The sequence below is a fragment of the Eleutherodactylus coqui genome, chromosome 1 (assembly GCF_035609145.1).
Source record: "Eleutherodactylus coqui strain aEleCoq1 chromosome 1, aEleCoq1.hap1, whole genome shotgun sequence".
Lineage (NCBI taxonomy): Eukaryota > Metazoa > Chordata > Amphibia > Anura > Eleutherodactylidae > Eleutherodactylus > Eleutherodactylus coqui.
In genome coordinates this window covers 333,603,717-333,619,667 of record NC_089837.1, presented here as the reverse complement: position 1 = coordinate 333,619,667, position 15,951 = coordinate 333,603,717, and the positions used below count along the sequence as shown (strand labels likewise).

Here is a 15,951-nt window from a genome sequence, read left to right as displayed (position 1 = left end):
GGGGACCGCTCAACAAGGTCACTGCTCCTGGCTCTCGGCGACCGTTGGTCGCTGGGAGCAAGGAGATTTTGCATTTCCTGGGCTCCCCGCCTCCTGCGCATGTGTCCGGTGTTTTGCCGGCAGTTGCATGTGCAGAATCCGGGAAAGTTCACGGAGGAAGATCGCGTTGGGGTGAAAATACGCAGGCCTCCGGTAAAAAGTTTCATCTCCTCTCAACGATCGCATCGGAGGGGAGATGAACCTTCACCTTTTTTTTACTTTTACGTGATCGCCATTATCCATTGCAACGAACACATGATCAGGTACCGCTCACCGCGGCCCCCCGTGAAATCTCCAGGCTCTCGGCTAAGTTTTGTAGCCAGAAGCAGGGAGATTTTAAATTATCCTGGCAATCCACAGCTTTTGCACATGCGCCTGCCATTTTGGCGATGGGCGCGTGCGCAGACGCTGGGGTAAGGTCCGCGGATAAATCCGCGGGCCTTAGGTACGTCATTTAATCTTCCCTCACGGATATGATCCGTGGGGGGGAGATAAAACGCAAGCTTTTTTAACTTTTTAAAAACTTTTTTAAACTTTTTTTTTACTTTTACACTTTTTTTTTTTTTTACTTTTTACACTTTTCTTTTCACTTTTTACACTTTTTTTTACTTTACATGATCACTGCTATCCATTGGATAACAGTGATCATGTCCCCGATATAATCTCTCTGCTCCTGGCTACATGTGGCAGCCAGGAGCAGAGGGATTTTGAATTTCCCGGGGCTCGAGCCCGTCTGTGCACGCGCCCGATGATTGACATCGGGCGCGCATGCGCAGACGGGGACTTCGGGTCCCGGGACATCGGGGAGGACTTAGGTGAGTATTTTCACCTCCCCTCATGGATCCGATCCATGAGGGGAGGTGAAACTGACACTTTTTAAAAAACTTTCTTATCTTTTTCGCGATCACCGCGGTCACCGCGGTCCCCGGTAACATCTCCAGGTTCCCGACTACCTTCAGGAGCCGGGAGCCAGGAGATTTCAAATTTGCCAGGGGCTCCCGGGCTTCTGCGCATGCGCAGACGGGGACTTCGGGTCCCGGGACATCGGGGAGGACTTAGGTGAGTATTTTCACCTCCCCTCATGGATCCGATCCATGAGGGGAGGTGAAACTGACACTTTTTAAAAAACTTTCTTATCTTTTTCGCGATCACCGCGGTCCCCGGTAACATCTCCAGGTTCCCGACTACCTTCAGGAGCCGGGAGCCAGGAGATTTCAAATTTGCCAGGGGCTCCCGGGCTTCTGCGCATGCGCCTGACGTCATCGTCTGGCACGCATGCGCAGAAGGCCGGCGGCGGGTCTGGGAGGACCCGATCTTCGGGGGACACCGCGGACAAGCCGGGTGAGTATTTTCAGCTGCCCTGATGGATCCGATCCATCAGGGCAGCTGAATATCTGACTTTTTTTACACTTTTATTGACTTTATTGCGATCGGCGCTATCCATTGGATGGCGCCGATCGCAATGCCGGGGGTGACTGCCTGCATCCTGGGATGACAGCTCCATGCTGTCGGCTACCTGCGGGCACCGACAGCATGGAGCTGTCACGTCCTCAGGCAAGTGGGCATTAATCCAAAGAGGATGCATAAAACTACGTCCTCTAGGATTAAAGCCCACTTGCTGAGGACGTAGTTTCCCGATGGGGCCGTCGTTAAGGGATTAAGTACTCGGCTGTCATCTGATCGGCCCAGCCACTCACTGCTGTGGGGGGGAGAGGGCTGGCACGTCACAGCAGGAAGTGGTCATGCCTTCCTGGAAATGCAATTGACTTGAGTACCGCGTGGTGTTCGTCTCGAGTAATGAGCATCTCGAGTACCCTAATGCTCGAATGAGCATCAAGCTCGGATGAGTGTGCTCACTCATCTCTAGTGTTTACCCTTGTACATCACAGTCATTGAAGAAGCAGGAGTAATCGCCTTTTGCCTTTTTAGGGACCTTTCGCACAGGCAAAATAAGCCTGTATTCTGCACGCAAATCGACACTTTAATCCGCTGCTGCAAATTCGGCTCCAAAACCTGTAAGCCTAATTGCGGATTTTGATGCAGAATTGCTAGCAGAAATAAGTAATTTTCAGTTCCGCATCAAAATCCACAGGGAGCTGTGTGGAATTTACAGCGGCTTGCTTGTTTCATGCTGACTAATACTGTCGTGTGAAAAGTCCCTTAGAAGCCTGTTTTGAAGCAATTCACACACCATTTACAACAGATATCTTTGTGCATGTTAAACTTTTATTGAAACATTACATTATTTTCATTTTATATGCCAGAAACAATGTTGCATCTGGAATTCTGTCACCTGCTTACATATTGTATAATAACATCGGTTTGTTTGATGAAAAATATATTTATATAAATGTAATACATCATTCAAAAATGCTGACAAATGTAACAGTTTAACATGAATAGCAGGAGTTTAAAGGGAATGTATCACCTACATTTTTTTCTTACTAATTAAAACCGGATTGTGAAACATTAAATTATTAAAAATCTTTTTTCATTTTCTGACATACATTTTTTAAATTCTTCTTTCTGTGCATGACTATGGGCTGGCCATCTTGCCTTAGCTGCAGTTAACGGCGTTTAGAAGTATACTTTACATCAGAAATCATAGGCCATCCACACAATGGACAGGAGCTGACCGATTGACTTCTATGGTAGACTGTTCTTAGACATGCTCTGTGACTCTGCAGATGTCACTGTACAGGGAGGGGGAGGAGGTGAGCTGTAACCATTATCTATTGTGATTGGTGGATCCTATGTTTTATATCTTGATATATTACCTCTCATTGTAATCTTGCCTGGATTGAGAATGAGATGACTGCTGAAAAGGTCTCTCTGCAGAACAGGAAGTGTGAGACTATTATTAGGCTTAGACTTAATGGTCGGTATGAAAAATGAAGGTTTGTAGGATACAAAAACAGATTTGTGGCATTGAAAATGGAAAAATAACTCACCAAATATTCTTAAAAAATATGTCTAACATAAAAACTTACACAATAGTTCATTTTCTAATGACACATTCCATTTAAGCACATGTCGAAGTTTCACAAGAGTAGCCCTTCAGCATAACATTAAAATGGTGAATGCATAGAGGGGAATTCCACTTTAGAAAAAAATCTTTTGACACATAATTAAGACAGCATAGTGATAGAAGATGATGGTTTTATGGCTCCGTGAACTGTCACCAACAGTGTTTGGAGAAAGGGAGCAATTTTGTAATATGAGATCCATAACAGAGCTCTAAATCGGAAAAACAATTTATTTTAATGGCAATGAACAATACATAGTGAATTAGTGATATGTGAATAGATTTTATTTAAGTGGGGAATCCCTTTAAGGGAACCTGTCATATTGAAAGTGCAGTCCGAACTTCTAGCAACATGTTATAGAGAAGAAGGAGCTGAGTAGATTGATATATAGTTATATGGGGAAAGATTTAGTATAACTTATATTTAATAATAAACTGCTGCTCTTTCAAATGACCTTATTGTCACATTGTTCTCCTGGCACCTGTAGTTTTATGGGTTCCAAGGAGCACACTTCCACAGGTGTGGAATGATTTAGCTAGCTGGGTGTGGCATTCTCCAGCCCTTAGGTTTCAGCGTGGGGCCGTCCCTATTGGGACGATCACCCCGCTTGCAGGCAAGACTCCCTGTGGTTTTAGTTGTTTTGTTAGAGTAGGGACTCATAAGAAAATGAGGACCCTTTTGTGGTCTCGTGAGCTTAAGTATCTTGGATAAAATATGAACCAATACTTCGTACATACATTAGCTATTCAAATTGCTTATGTGTGTTGGTATTTTAAGTAAGTGTTTTTGTGTTTGTTACTTGTTATTGGATGTCTGCTCGTAAGTCCCATTTGCAGTTATTGCACGTTTGAAGCAGATGTGACACTAAGGAGTCAAGTGGTCACTCCTCCTCAATGATTGATAGCTATCTCTTAATGTAAAATTCTATCGGAAGGCTGTCAAGACCGCTCACTGAACTCCAAAGTCCAGAATAAATAGAGATTAGTAATAAAATACAAGTTATACAATTGTTTCTCCACAACACTATATATCAATCTGCTCAGCTCCTGCTCTATACCATGCTACCCAAAGAGTGGATCACATGTTCAACAGATTCCTTTTAAATACAGGTGGTGCTCAGGAGAAGATATTTTGTTTTTCTGTGTCTCCACAGGACAGAAACTGTATATTTACAATGTATGCCCCAATAAGATTTTTCAGATAACTTTGTGGAAGGGTTTTGCCAATAGCACCCCTTTACACAATGTGTTTTGACAGTATTAGAAAGCGTAGGCTGCTGCACCATCCAATATCACCCAAAAACGTATACATTTATTTTGCAATAAAAGTCAATATCAGATGAATGCAACCATATTGCTACACTTTTGAATTTTCTTTTGTTACATACAGCAGATAATCCATTTTTCCAGGCAGGAAAATAAAGTATGATTCAGTTGTATGTCCGAAACATGATGTGAATGGCGCCCACTCTACTCTAAGGTGGAAACTCAACTAAGCAGGCACAAGTAATGTAGCAAAATTGGCATAAGCCATTATGATGGAGCTCCCTCATCTACAGTACAGGAAATAATCTTTCAGGTGTACTCTTGGCTTTCTTTGCACATGTATTTGTGCTGCCCCTATAACTGCATTACTAGACGTCCTGTATCTGATAAAATAAAGACAGACCCAATTTGAATTCAAACATTTACAAGAAAGCACTTAATTCCGCTGGATTTTTATATAATGATCAGCTTTACATTCATTGAAGTCCCCACAGATCTAGGTATGAGAATGGATGTGCTTCATTGCAACTTTGGCGTCTTATTCGATGTCCATCAACCTTCAGATAAGCAGGCTACTTGGTCCATGTGCACTCGTACAAATCAAGATGCAAAATGAGTTGTAGTACATTAGCTAAAATAAGTGCCTTTAAAACATACTTAGTTTATTGTGTTTGAAAACCATGGAAATGGCAAACACAGAGTCTCCTTCCAAAAGTAACTAACTTCAGCACCATGAATATACAGTGACAACAAGAATGACAACCAGGCTACTAGATGCGTGCACAGTAGAATATCCGTGTACAGGGGCTGCCACATCGTCCGGTGGGCCAAAGGTCATAACACGGTAAGAGGACGGAGCTGCTCCAGTTGGGTTTCCAAGGCAATCCTCTCTTGATGGACTTCCTACAAAGTACAAGACGAAGGACAGTCATTCTCACGTGTAATACATACTTCTAACTACAAGTCTATGACTTGCCTAACACAGAAAGAAGCACAGTTATGCCCAATCAAAGGAAGTACTATTAACGCCTGTATGGTATCTGTCATAGACCTCAACTCAACATCCTGTCAGCTGGTGGCAACCACAAGAGGGAGCTTATTGAATTAGGGATTCTTCTTACTAAATACACTGAATACAGGGTGTGTTCCGTTATTTGTTCCGTTTTTTTTCATGTAGAACTAAAATGTAGCACAAAGATTTCACATAGTAATAAATGGGATCTTTAAAAGTTTTATGGTCCATATTTCTGAAGTATTTTCCAATAGTTTTTGATCTAAACTGTGCAAACAACTGTTGCATATTATCACGCCAAAATTGCACAAGAAATACACGTTTTACACAGTACTTGCCAAGAGCTGAAAATAACCGAAAAGTGGGCATGGTAAGTAAAGTGGGCGTGGTCTCCAAGTTTGTGAGAAATGTATTATGCCAGAAAAATCAGGCATTTTTGGTGTAAATCTATGCAGATTACATCTTCTGACTTTCACGCAGTCCCAAATGCACCACATTTACTAACAGTCATGCACCTTTTATTGGAAAACACCAATCTTAATGAATGTGAGCTCATATGTTCTAGAACTAACTATTTTTAGGGAATGCTGCAACACATCCTTGTTTTGTTACATGATTGATTACGTCAATTCATATAAAGAAACACGGCATCTGCGACACGCGGCTGGGCACATTGTCAATCAACTTTTACTGTCCCCATCCGCCCGACCCACCATATTAAGGAGAGTCACTAATAGCACTCCATTATAACTGAGAATACCAAGAAAAGCAAGTAGGAGCATAACTACAGCTCAAAAGAAAAATGAAATAGATTTTATTGAATTCCTGAGGAATTTGCGCAATACGGGGTGACATAGCACGCTGCCTCATAGCGGTTTTCAATAAACTCTATTTATTTTTGTTTGTTAGGGCTCATTCACACCAGCATAAATATGTAAAGTATTACGCAGTGAATAGAGCCCATTAATTTCAATGTGTTCATTCACAGCTGCGTTTTTTTCAAGTGAGTTGCAGTCCTGTATAAATAAAACACAGTATGTCCGATCTTGGTGTGTATTACACACCGTAATAGCCTACTTAAATCAATGGGTAAATACTAAGCAAATATGTAGAAAAGCTGCATATACACTGCATATTTATGTATGATATCAGTGTCTATTTAGACAAGCGTGGGCGCAACTACGATCGGAGGCACAGAGTGTAGTTGAGCCAGAACGAGCGGAATTAGGGCAAGTCCTATCTTCTCTTGGCCGTGCAATTAACAGCCAAGAAAGAACTGGTGAAAATGAAACCAATGAAATCAGTGGTTTAGTTCTCTCCCGTTATGTGGCCATGAAATTTTGTGTGTTCTTTTCTCTTTTTTTTGTTCATTCATCGCTGAATTCAAGTCAGCATAAAATCCATTGTCTCCGATAGCAGGGACCGCACGCTGAGTTCGCCACGGGGAATGCTGAAAATGTTGAACTCAGTGTACAGCCCGTGGCTGAACAAAGGAGATGTATTTAGAGAGCAGTCCACCTGTTGTTCTCTAAATACATGCAAATGAAACTAGTAAGCTACTAATGGCAATTAGTGCTCATTAGTAGCTTATGCAAAATGATCGCTCAAAACTGTCACTCAAACTATCTTTTGAACGAATTTTGAGCGATTATCTTTGCGTGTAAATGGGGCTTTAATTAGATACAGCCATGAGGCATTGACGTATTGTTCCTTTTATTATTACTATTGGAGACTTCTGCTTCTGAATATCTAATCAATTCAAATGCTCTCACTGTGTTAGAAAATTGATAGTTCTGCAGTCCCCTAAAATCACTATTAGGGCTCCTTCACATGACCGTATGCGTTTTTATGGTCGCCCATACGTGCTGTAAAATCGCATGGATGAAGAATCAAGTCCTGATCTTCAGTCGCGGATATTTTGCCATTTACATGGGCAGCTGCAGTGTATCGGCAAAAAAATATGCTGCATCACGCAAATCCCTCGATCAAAAGAAATCCTCGGAATGACTACTAATGCTTAACCCTCTCTAATCCAATTTGTATCCTGGTTTTCCTAGGGGGCTTACTCGTTTTCTGCCATTATAAAATGGCGCTATCTACTGTCTAAAGCCAGTACTGCATGAGGTGACACGTTGGATACGCTCCGACAGCAGAGAGGCTGCAATATACAGTAAGAGAACCCCGACGGACGTCTTCCAACATCGGAGCTGTACAGCCTTAAATCATAATGTCTTCAGAGGTCAGACAGTGGATTGGAAAGGGTTAAAGAGAGGTAGCTGTCATCTTTTCCCCAACGTTGGACGCTGCTAAACTGCCTTCCCTCTTTTTTTTTCAGCTCCCATAGTGTACAGGAGTTTCCACTGTACCATAGATAGGGCAACACTAAAACGATCGTCTATGTGCTGTTTTTGCCAGCGCAATTTTTTTACATGTCTAAGGGCTTATTTACACGAGCATATGTCGGTCAGGTTTTCACGGCCGGCCGATATACACTCCCATCTGAGCAGTTCTCCCCTTCCCTCCCACTCACCGTCTCTCTGCCTCACTCCCCTCCTCTGAGCAGTTTGCAATTGGAGTGGGCGGGACGGGGGCAGAGCTAAGCTCCCACCCCCTCTCCACCCATTGTCCATAGCCAGCAATGGGAGTGGGCGGGTCATAGCTTAGCTGCACCCCCTCCCGCCCCCTCCCATTGCAAACGCCAGACTGAAGGAGAGAGGCAGAGAGCCAGTGAGGGGGAAGGAAGGGGAGAACTGCTTAGATGGGAGCATATATCAGCCGGGCGTGAAAACCCGACCGATATAGGCTTGTGTAAATAAGCCCTAAAAATCATTTATCTGGATGAACACGTTGGATTCCAATGCTTCAGATGGTTGCGACTTTTGCCCGATTTTTAGACACAGCTAAACATCTGCGCATATATGGTCATGTGAATAAGGCCTTCAGAGTGGCTCCTAACTCATAGGTTATTTTATTAAAAAATTGTAAAATTAGTACAGAAACAACAAATAATTTTCACAAATTAAAATAAAATGGGGGTGCGTTCCTCACCTTGAGTTGCTGCTGGAGTTCACTGTTCAGTCTGGCCAGCACTGCATTGGCTTCCTTGTTTTTACGGATGGCTGTCTGGATAGCTTTCTTCTGCTTGGAAGGTTGCCTAAAATAAAGGATAAGTACATAAAAACCAGTCCAAAGATAAATCCCCTCTTTCCAGAGGACCACACACCCACCCGAGCATCTGTAAATAATTATCTGACAATACATGGGCCACAACCCCGGAGTACAATGCCAAATGTTATGCCAATGCATTGATGTGGTGAACAAAATCAGTCCCCTCCCTCTTGTCCTGAACTTTCCATTGTCTGTAGTAGATGCAATAAAGATAGCGATGTCTGAATCAAGCGAGAATATTATTAAATACTTGTAATAAATGGAATACATTAGACTTAGTGGCATCCAGTCAAGATGAGATCATTGCCACAGCAATACATCTTTCCTACGACAGTAACAAGGTTTCTTACTGATCCAGAATCAGTCATTATCTTCACCTTTGGTCGACGCTCAGTTACGGTTTACAGCCCCAGTAAGCGCCGCACGTCCCCTTCTTTCATTTCATTTAAGAACTGCTCCATGACATTGCTGAGTCTGCGGCTTTATTTGCAGGGCTTTAACAGTTTTAATCACTGGGCTATGCCCCAGTCAGCATCCTGGTTAACACAGCCTGCCTATGATGCAACATCTATTCATTGCAGATATGCTTTGCACACATTCAATGGAGCATCTCACACTTCAGCTAATGGCTGCAATAGTCGAAGGGATAAAAACTGTGTCTGTTTCCTAGAACGGGGATAACTGGCAATAATCAGGCTTTTTGTTCCCTGGATTAAACTAGGTTACTAGCAGATGAGGATGGTGTGCTCTAGCAGTAACTGAAAGTGCTGGTCAGCACATCTACCGCTGCCTACAGCTTACTGATTGGTTAGGAGGAAAGGGTTAAAATGTTCCAATGAGTTTGAGACATAATGGCCACAAGTGTATCTCGCTGTGCCATAAAATAGGAAAGCTTGTTACATGCAATATCAATATATTCTTCTTTCATCGTCTCTTTAATGTAGACATGTATTTACAGAGAAGGGAGAATCTGCAGAACAGATTTAACAGGCAAGCCCAACTTTAGTTACAGTTATCTGTTTTTAGGAATGTTCCATTCACTGATGATGTAATGAAATAAACCTCTAAATATTATTCCTGGTTAGATATTTGAGGTAATCCGGGGGACTTGTACAAAAGAGGCAAACTCAGCAGTTGCTATGAGGTTAGTTAAAAGGTCTGGGATTAGAAAAATATAGCTGCTTTCCCCTAAACGCAGTGCCATATCTCGTATACACAGGTTTGTGGGTGGTACTGCAGCTCAGTCCTATTCACATTAATGGAGCTGAGCTGCAGGTACAGCACGTAAACAGGTGGGGCGCTGCTTTTAGAGACTTGGACAACCCCTTTAAACCAGTCCCCATTAGGACAGACTAGAAGGACGCGGTGCGATAGCGCAAGAAAGCGCATGTTTGTGAAGCCCATGCTTTTCAATGGGTTCCTTCACATTAGCTATGTTTTGACTAATGCTATGTTGCAAGAAAAAAAAAATCAATATTTTTTATTTGTAGGCCAAGTTTCCCTATGGAGCCTCCTTGTTTATCGCATCGCATGAACTTGCGATTTTTTTATGCAATACATTTTTAACATTGGAAAGTTTTATTGACTTTTGTGATAAAAAATCTTGAGTCACAATGCGATAATATTCTAGAAAAAAAGCTGCGAAATCACTGAAAAATCGCGGGAACAAAGATTCGATTTTCTGGCGGCAAAATCGCTGTTGCCAGTGTGAAAGAGGCCTTATGGCATATTCTGTACATATAACAATAAATTACTTGGGAACCTACATCTAAAGTAACTCAATTACATCCTTGATATAATAAGGGCTTATTCAGCCGACCGTATATCGGCCGGGTATTCACGCCGGCCGATATACGGCGTCTCTCTCTGCAGGGGAAGAAGGCTGGAAGAAGTGCTCTGAGCTCCCACCCCCTCTCTGCCTCCTCTCCACCTCTCTGCACTATTTGCAATGAAAGGGGGCGGGGTAAGTTACAGGAATTAGTTCCGCCCACCCCGCCTCTCCTCATTGAAAATAGTGCAAGGGGTGGAGAAGAGGCAGAGAGGGGGCAGGAGCTCAGAGCACTGCTCCCGGCTCTTCCAGCCTCCTCACCCTGCAGAGAGAGATGCCGTATATCGGCTGGGCGTGAAAACCATAAGGTCGTCTGAATGCGCCCTAACATCCATTTTTTGGCACATTGTATTACTCCCTTATTTATTAAACTTACCACAGATGTAACCATTAACGACCCAAACTATTTAATGTTTGGTAACAAAAATTAGTGTTGAATATTGTACTAAAATATTTGGCTTCCAACTGATAGAGTTCTTGTCCAAGGCCCTGTTCACGTTGAGTTTTTTACTTGGCTTCTGAAGTTGATTCCATGCCACCAACATCGTTATCGGAGTCCATGTTATTTTACTATCCCATTGAGTTAAATGAAAAAAAAAATTGATGCAAAATCTGCATTGGAAAATCTGCAAGCATACTCAAATTAGCCCAATTGGAGTTAGTGTAGATCTGCAGCATCGTCAAAGGAAAATCTGCTTCAGAAATTCCACTATTTGGCCTCACAAGAGTGTTATTTTGACAGTAAGTAGGAGTGTCAAACAATCACATCCATTAGTACCAATGGTTTGTCATGGGCTCCTTCAGACAAACACATTTTTGATGAACCAACGCAGGTGGCTCTATAGACTCCAGTGGGATTTTATGGGAGCTGTCCGAAAAAGAGGAGGGGAAGGAAGTTCAGCAGAGGCAAGTGCTGCTAAAGAATGACAGGTGCCTTTAGAGGCATTTAAAAGTCATTAACCCCTTAATGATCTAGCCTATTTGCGCCTTAATGACCAGGCCAAATGTTGGAAATTTGACATGTGTTACTTTAACATAGAATAACTCTGTAAAGGTTTTGCATATCCAAATGATTCTGACATTGTTTTTTCGCCGCATTTTGTATTTCATTTAGGTGGTACAAATAGACCGATAGAATTTGTGAATATTTATTAAAAGTGCCAAAATTGGGAAAATCTTGAAACAATTATTTTTTTCACATTTTCAACTGCAGTATCTCAAATATGTGAAAACATACTGTACAAATGTTTGATGAGATAGATATTTCCATCTGTTTACTTTATTTTGGGCGCACATTTCAAAAACTTTCGTTTTATTTTAACCATTTAGGAGACATAGAAATTTAACATTAATTATCACCATTTTGAGGAACATTTTGTTTTCCTACACCAAGCCAAGATTGCAAAGGCTCATAGGTGTCAGAATGATATATTCCCCCCCCCCCCCAAATGACCCCATTTTAAGAACTACACCCCTTAATGTATTCACTGAGGAGGGTCGTGAGTATTGTGACCTCACAGTTTCTTTTCAGGCCTTTATGCAATTTAGAGGAGAAAAAATAAAATTTCATATTCATTTTAAAAACAGGGTTTTTTTTAATAGTGCACAGGAAAATGAGGATTTGCACCCCAAAATGGATATTCTGTTTGTCCTGTGTTCAGAAACATACCCATTTTGGCCCTAATCTTATATCCGTATGGACAACGGGGCCCAAACTGAAAGGAGCAGCCGGTGGCTTTCAGAACAGACATTTTACTTGAAGGTGATTTAGGCTCCATTGCCCACTTGTAAAGCCCTTGAGCGGCCAAAACTACAGAGAACCCCAACAAATCACCCCATTTTGAAAACTAAACCCCTTAAAAAATCCATCTAGGGGTGTACTGCGTATGTTCATCCTGCAGTTTTTGCATGAATCTAAGCAAAGCAGAAGGAAAACATTACGATTTTCATTTTTTTAGCAGTTGTGTCATTTTAAAAAGGTTTTTTTTCATACAGCATACATAGGAATGAAGACTTTCACCCCAAAATGGACACCACTGTTTGTCCTGTGTTCAGAAACATACCCATTGTGGCTCTTCTGTCTGGATGCACAATGGGGCCCAAACCGAATGGAGCATCAAATTTCAACTGGCTTTTAACTTTTAGGTGATTGCCATTGTCCATTGGATAACGGGGATCACGTGATCGGAGACCGCTCACTGCGGACCTCGGTTACTGCTCCAGGCTCTCGGCTACCCTTAATAACAAGGAGATTTTAAATTTCCTGTGCCCACCCCAGCTTCTGCGCTTGCGCCCACCATTTTAGAGACAGGCATCTGCGCCAAAGCTGGGTAAGGGTCCACGGATAAGGATCCTGTTTGGGGACATCACCGGAGGCCTATGGTAAGTAATTTCACCTCACCTAACGGATCGGATCCATTTCTGGAGGTGAAACTAACTTTTTTTTACTTTTATGTGATCGCCATTATCCATTTGATAGTGGTGATCACGTGACCAAGGACTGCGTACCGCAGCCCCTCATGAAATCTCCAGGCTCTCGGCAATGTTTGATAACCAGGTGTGGGGAAATTTTTAATTACCCCGGCAATCCACTGCCTTTGCACATGTGTCCGCCATGCTGCAACAGGCACGTGTGCAGAGGCCGGGGTAAGGTACGCGGATAAATTCGGGAGTCTTAGATACGTAATTTCATCTCCCCAACTTTTTTTTCTTCTTCTTTTACACTTTTTTATTTTTACATAATTGCTGTTATCCATTGGATAACAGCGATCATGTGACCATGACACGCATACAGCGGTTCCCAGTGACAGCTCTCTGCTCTCAGCTACTCATACTAGCTGGTAGCAGGGAGTTTTTATATTTCTGCGTGTGATATAATGATGTCTGGCGTGTAGGTCCTGAAAGACATGAATGCTGCGGGACATCACGGAGATCGGGGGTGAGTAACCTTAGCTCCCTTTATGGATCGGATCTGTGAGGGGAGCTAAATCTTTAACTTTTCATTCACTTTAATACCGGCGATGGTGTGACTGGGGAAAGCTTCCTGCGGCCCCCCATGACAGCTCCAGGTTGTGGTCTAACTCCGGTAACCATCAGCATGGAGCTGTAACATCCACAGCCTGCTGGGCTTTAATCCCCAGAGGAAGCATGTTTTTATGGCCTTGGGGATTAACCCTTTCCAATCCACTGTCTGACGTCTGAAGACATTCTAATTGAAGCCTGTACAGCTCCGATGTCGGAAGACGTCCAGCATGGTATTCTTACTGTATATTACTGGCCGCTCTGTTGTTGGGGGACTCTCTGGCATGTCACATACCGCAGTACTGGCTCTAGCCAGCAGATTGTGCCATTGTACAAGCGAGTATAATGGCAGAAAGAGAAAAAACACAAAGAAATGCTCAATCCAAAATTGGATTGCAAAGGGTTAAAGCCCAGCAAACCAGGACGTAAAAACAGTATGGTGTGCTCACCAAAGGGTAAAGTTGTTCTGACGACCGAGGGATTTCAGGGCTGTGGCCTTATTTCACTGCAGCCAGCTGTGAACACTCCATATTTGCACGAGCCCCAGCGCTAAACACACTAGTTCACATGGCTGTGATTGGTTCATTGAGTGCTGCATTGATTGGCTGAGCAGCAGTCGAAGAACCAATCACAGCTATCACGTTGTGGAAGCGGAGTTTATGAATTGGCTGAGCCATGGCATTGATTGGCCAATTCATAAATCCCGCCTCCAGAACATGAAGATTGTGATTGGCTGAGTAGCAGTCGAAGAACCAATCAATGGAGTGTTCGATGAACCAATCGCAGCCAGAGCTTTCTGGAGGTGGGATTTATTAATCCTGTAACCAGGAAATGATCTTCTGTGGGCGGCTGAGGACTGCAAGAAAAAGTGCATTGGAGCTGCAGAGAGCAGTGGGAGGGACCTGGACCAAGCCTGCAAGTTAATGTATTTCTTTTTTCATGTAATGCAGCTAGGGCTTATTTTTGGGGTAGGGCTTTTATTTTAAGCCTCCCCAAAAATCCAGAAAAAGCAGGTTAGGATTTATTTTCAGGGTAGGTCTTATTTTGGGGGAAATAGGGTAGCATTAATGTAATCTGCAGCACAAGGCAGATGCTGAACTAGATAAACTACCGGTAGATGAACTAGAACGTTTAGGCTGAATTAGATGAACATTGTTTCCCTTCAGCCTAACAGACAATGTAACACACTATGTTATAAAGGTTTGCGTCATTCATGTTTTAATTTAACTGTCTCACAAATACTAGCCAATTTCATGGAAAGTCAAGCACGTATTTGGAGTGCATGTGTGTTTTAAAGTTCAGTGGGTGACCAGAGTACTATGATGAAGTTCATGCATATGTACATGCCAAACCCAAGACCCCAACGTTGCAAGGTAATTGTGCTAACGATTGAGCCGCTGCCCAATATACTATAGTCATGGGAGTGTTAATAGAATCACTGAAAAGTCAATGTGATACATTTCTTAAAATGTGTAAACAAGTGAATTAATCACATACAACAATCTTTCACTCTGGTGCCAGTGACAGACGGAATTCCTTCTGCCAGTATTATCTGATATCCTAAAACGATCTCAATATTTACAGAATATTTCAGATTTGTCTAGCTCTTCTTTTATAGGCAATTTACAATTTTCAGTGCTTAGCCGACGCCAGCAATGACAATGTTATTACCTGTAACTTGGAAATGATACTATATCAGCATTTATAATACCAATAGTGTGCCATATAATCATTTGCATGTTTGTAGCACTTATTTATGTATTAAATTAAATTTAAAGGGGTTTTAACACATGAGCAATTTTTTCCCGCATCGCACCACGGGAAAGAAATCGTGACATGTCCTATCTTTGGGCGTGCCCTTGCATCACATTACCCACTGTTTTTAATAGGGGCCGGCGGGAGCATCGCACCACATGCTAGGTGCACGCAACTGCGATGCAATACCAGGTTTCCCATTGAAAACAATGGGAGACACTCCACTACTTCCCTGGGAAATTGCATGTTGTTGATCCACAGCCCATTATCACACTCGCCCATGTGAAATTAGCCTAAATCTTCTCCTTAGCAATCTTCTGCCATTCCCATGACATTTCCTTGGTCTGTGCTCGTCTATTTACCTGCACTCCAGTAATGACAGAAGCCAATGACTACCTGCAGCAGTGATGTGTCTGCACCACTGTGGTCACCACTGCAATCACTTATTTGCTACAGTGGTCACATGACATGTCATCGCTGTGTCCAGGTGAGGAGAGACTGACGGAAGAGAAAGGCAGCACTTGGCACATGAACAACAAGGTGAATACTATGCCTTTTGTTACTTTATATCATTGTCAGCTGTTTGCAATAAAGTTTCATAGGGTCACACAACCCCTTTAATTCTATACAGATTGTGGCATGTGCCTTAAAATCAACATATCATTACTATTTCTCCCCAAGAAACCAGCAGCATAACGATTTGGAGCATTTACCTTTTATACTAATTGAGGCTATAAATAAAAAAATTAAACTGCCTTTTGTGACCGCTAACTATATAAGAATCCTCTCGGCCTGCATACAGATCAGTCTCCTAGGGGTGACAACAAGTAAGTGACA

At 42.5% G+C, this 15,951-nt stretch overlaps 1 protein-coding gene across 1 annotated transcript in view; it reads right to left on the bottom strand.

Annotated features, from left to right (window-relative positions):
• Window positions 1-2,256: 2,256 nt before the first annotated feature.
• Window positions 2,257-15,951, bottom strand: part of REPS2 (RALBP1 associated Eps domain containing 2) — a 183,327-nt gene continuing 169,632 nt past the window's right edge. The window contains exons 19-20 of the mRNA XM_066575650.1: window positions 8,391-8,496; window positions 2,257-5,233 (exon numbers count right to left, since the gene is read on the bottom strand). Of these exons, the coding sequence (XP_066431747.1) occupies window positions 5,165-5,233; window positions 8,391-8,496 (175 nt within the window). The 3' untranslated portion in view covers window positions 2,257-5,164. The remainder of the gene's footprint in view (window positions 5,234-8,390; window positions 8,497-15,951) is intronic.